The following is a 794-nucleotide window of genomic DNA, read 5'->3' as shown; positions in this document are numbered from 1 at the left end:
ACAAAGCTTGGAAACGTGTCTTCGCGAAGGACGCGAGCATCGGTGAGAAGGCAGCTGCCTGGTCTTTAGCGAACATAATGAATACTAAATCAAAACTCGGTATGGGTATCACGAAAAAGAAGAAGAAGCCTAAGAAGAAGATAACGCTGAGAAAAGTTATGGAAGCAGCCAAACGATCGATGACACAAAGCAATGATGCACAGGCAGTAATTCAGTCTGCTGTTAAGGGTGCGCAAATAGTTGTCAAGCAGGCTGGTGGAAAGAAGAATATACGTGCACCACGTGTTCTACCCGTACCATCCAAAGTTGGAGGTTTCCTGCCGTTTCTCGTCCTTATGTTTGCGGGTCTGAGCTCTGCTGAAGCGTTAGCAGGAGGTGCAGCAGGTATAGCCAAATCCGTGAACGATGCCAAGGCAACCAAGGAACAATTGAAGGAAAGCCAGCGACATAATAATGCGATGGAATCCATCGCGCTAGGCAAAGGACTGTACTTAAAACCCTACAAGAAGGGACTGGGCATTCATCTAAAGCCAAAAAACTTGAAGTGAAACTACCATGTCGAGCGTTAACTGATGCAGATGTGCTCAAGTACGTCAGGCTCATGAATATTCCACATTTTCGTGGAATTTTTATGCGGAATGCTATGCCAAAAGGTGGATCGTACAAATACGAATCGGCAATTGTCAATCTCGACGATGAGGATGGTCCCGGAACACACTGGGTCGCCTACATGAAGAAAAAAGACTTAGTAATTTATATTGACAGTTTCGGTAATCTTCGGACCCCACTAGATC

General features: G+C 45.5%; 1 protein-coding gene across 1 annotated transcript; it reads left to right on the top strand.

The window, feature by feature from the left end:
* The first annotated feature begins 77 nt into the window (after positions 1-77).
* LOC107271107 lies at positions 78-548 on the top strand. Its single transcript, XM_015746724.1, has 2 exons — positions 78-375; positions 478-548. The coding sequence occupies exons 1-2, from the start codon at positions 78-80 to the stop codon at positions 546-548; spliced, it is 369 nt and encodes a 122-aa protein (XP_015602210.1).
* Positions 549-794: the final 246 nt, after the last annotated feature.

Source organism: Cephus cinctus, unplaced genomic scaffold (genome assembly GCF_000341935.2).
Source record: "Cephus cinctus unplaced genomic scaffold, Ccin1 Ccin1_scaffold0897, whole genome shotgun sequence".
Classification (NCBI taxonomy): Eukaryota; Metazoa; Arthropoda; class Insecta; order Hymenoptera; family Cephidae; genus Cephus; species Cephus cinctus.
This window is presented reverse-complemented; position numbering and strand designations above follow the sequence as displayed.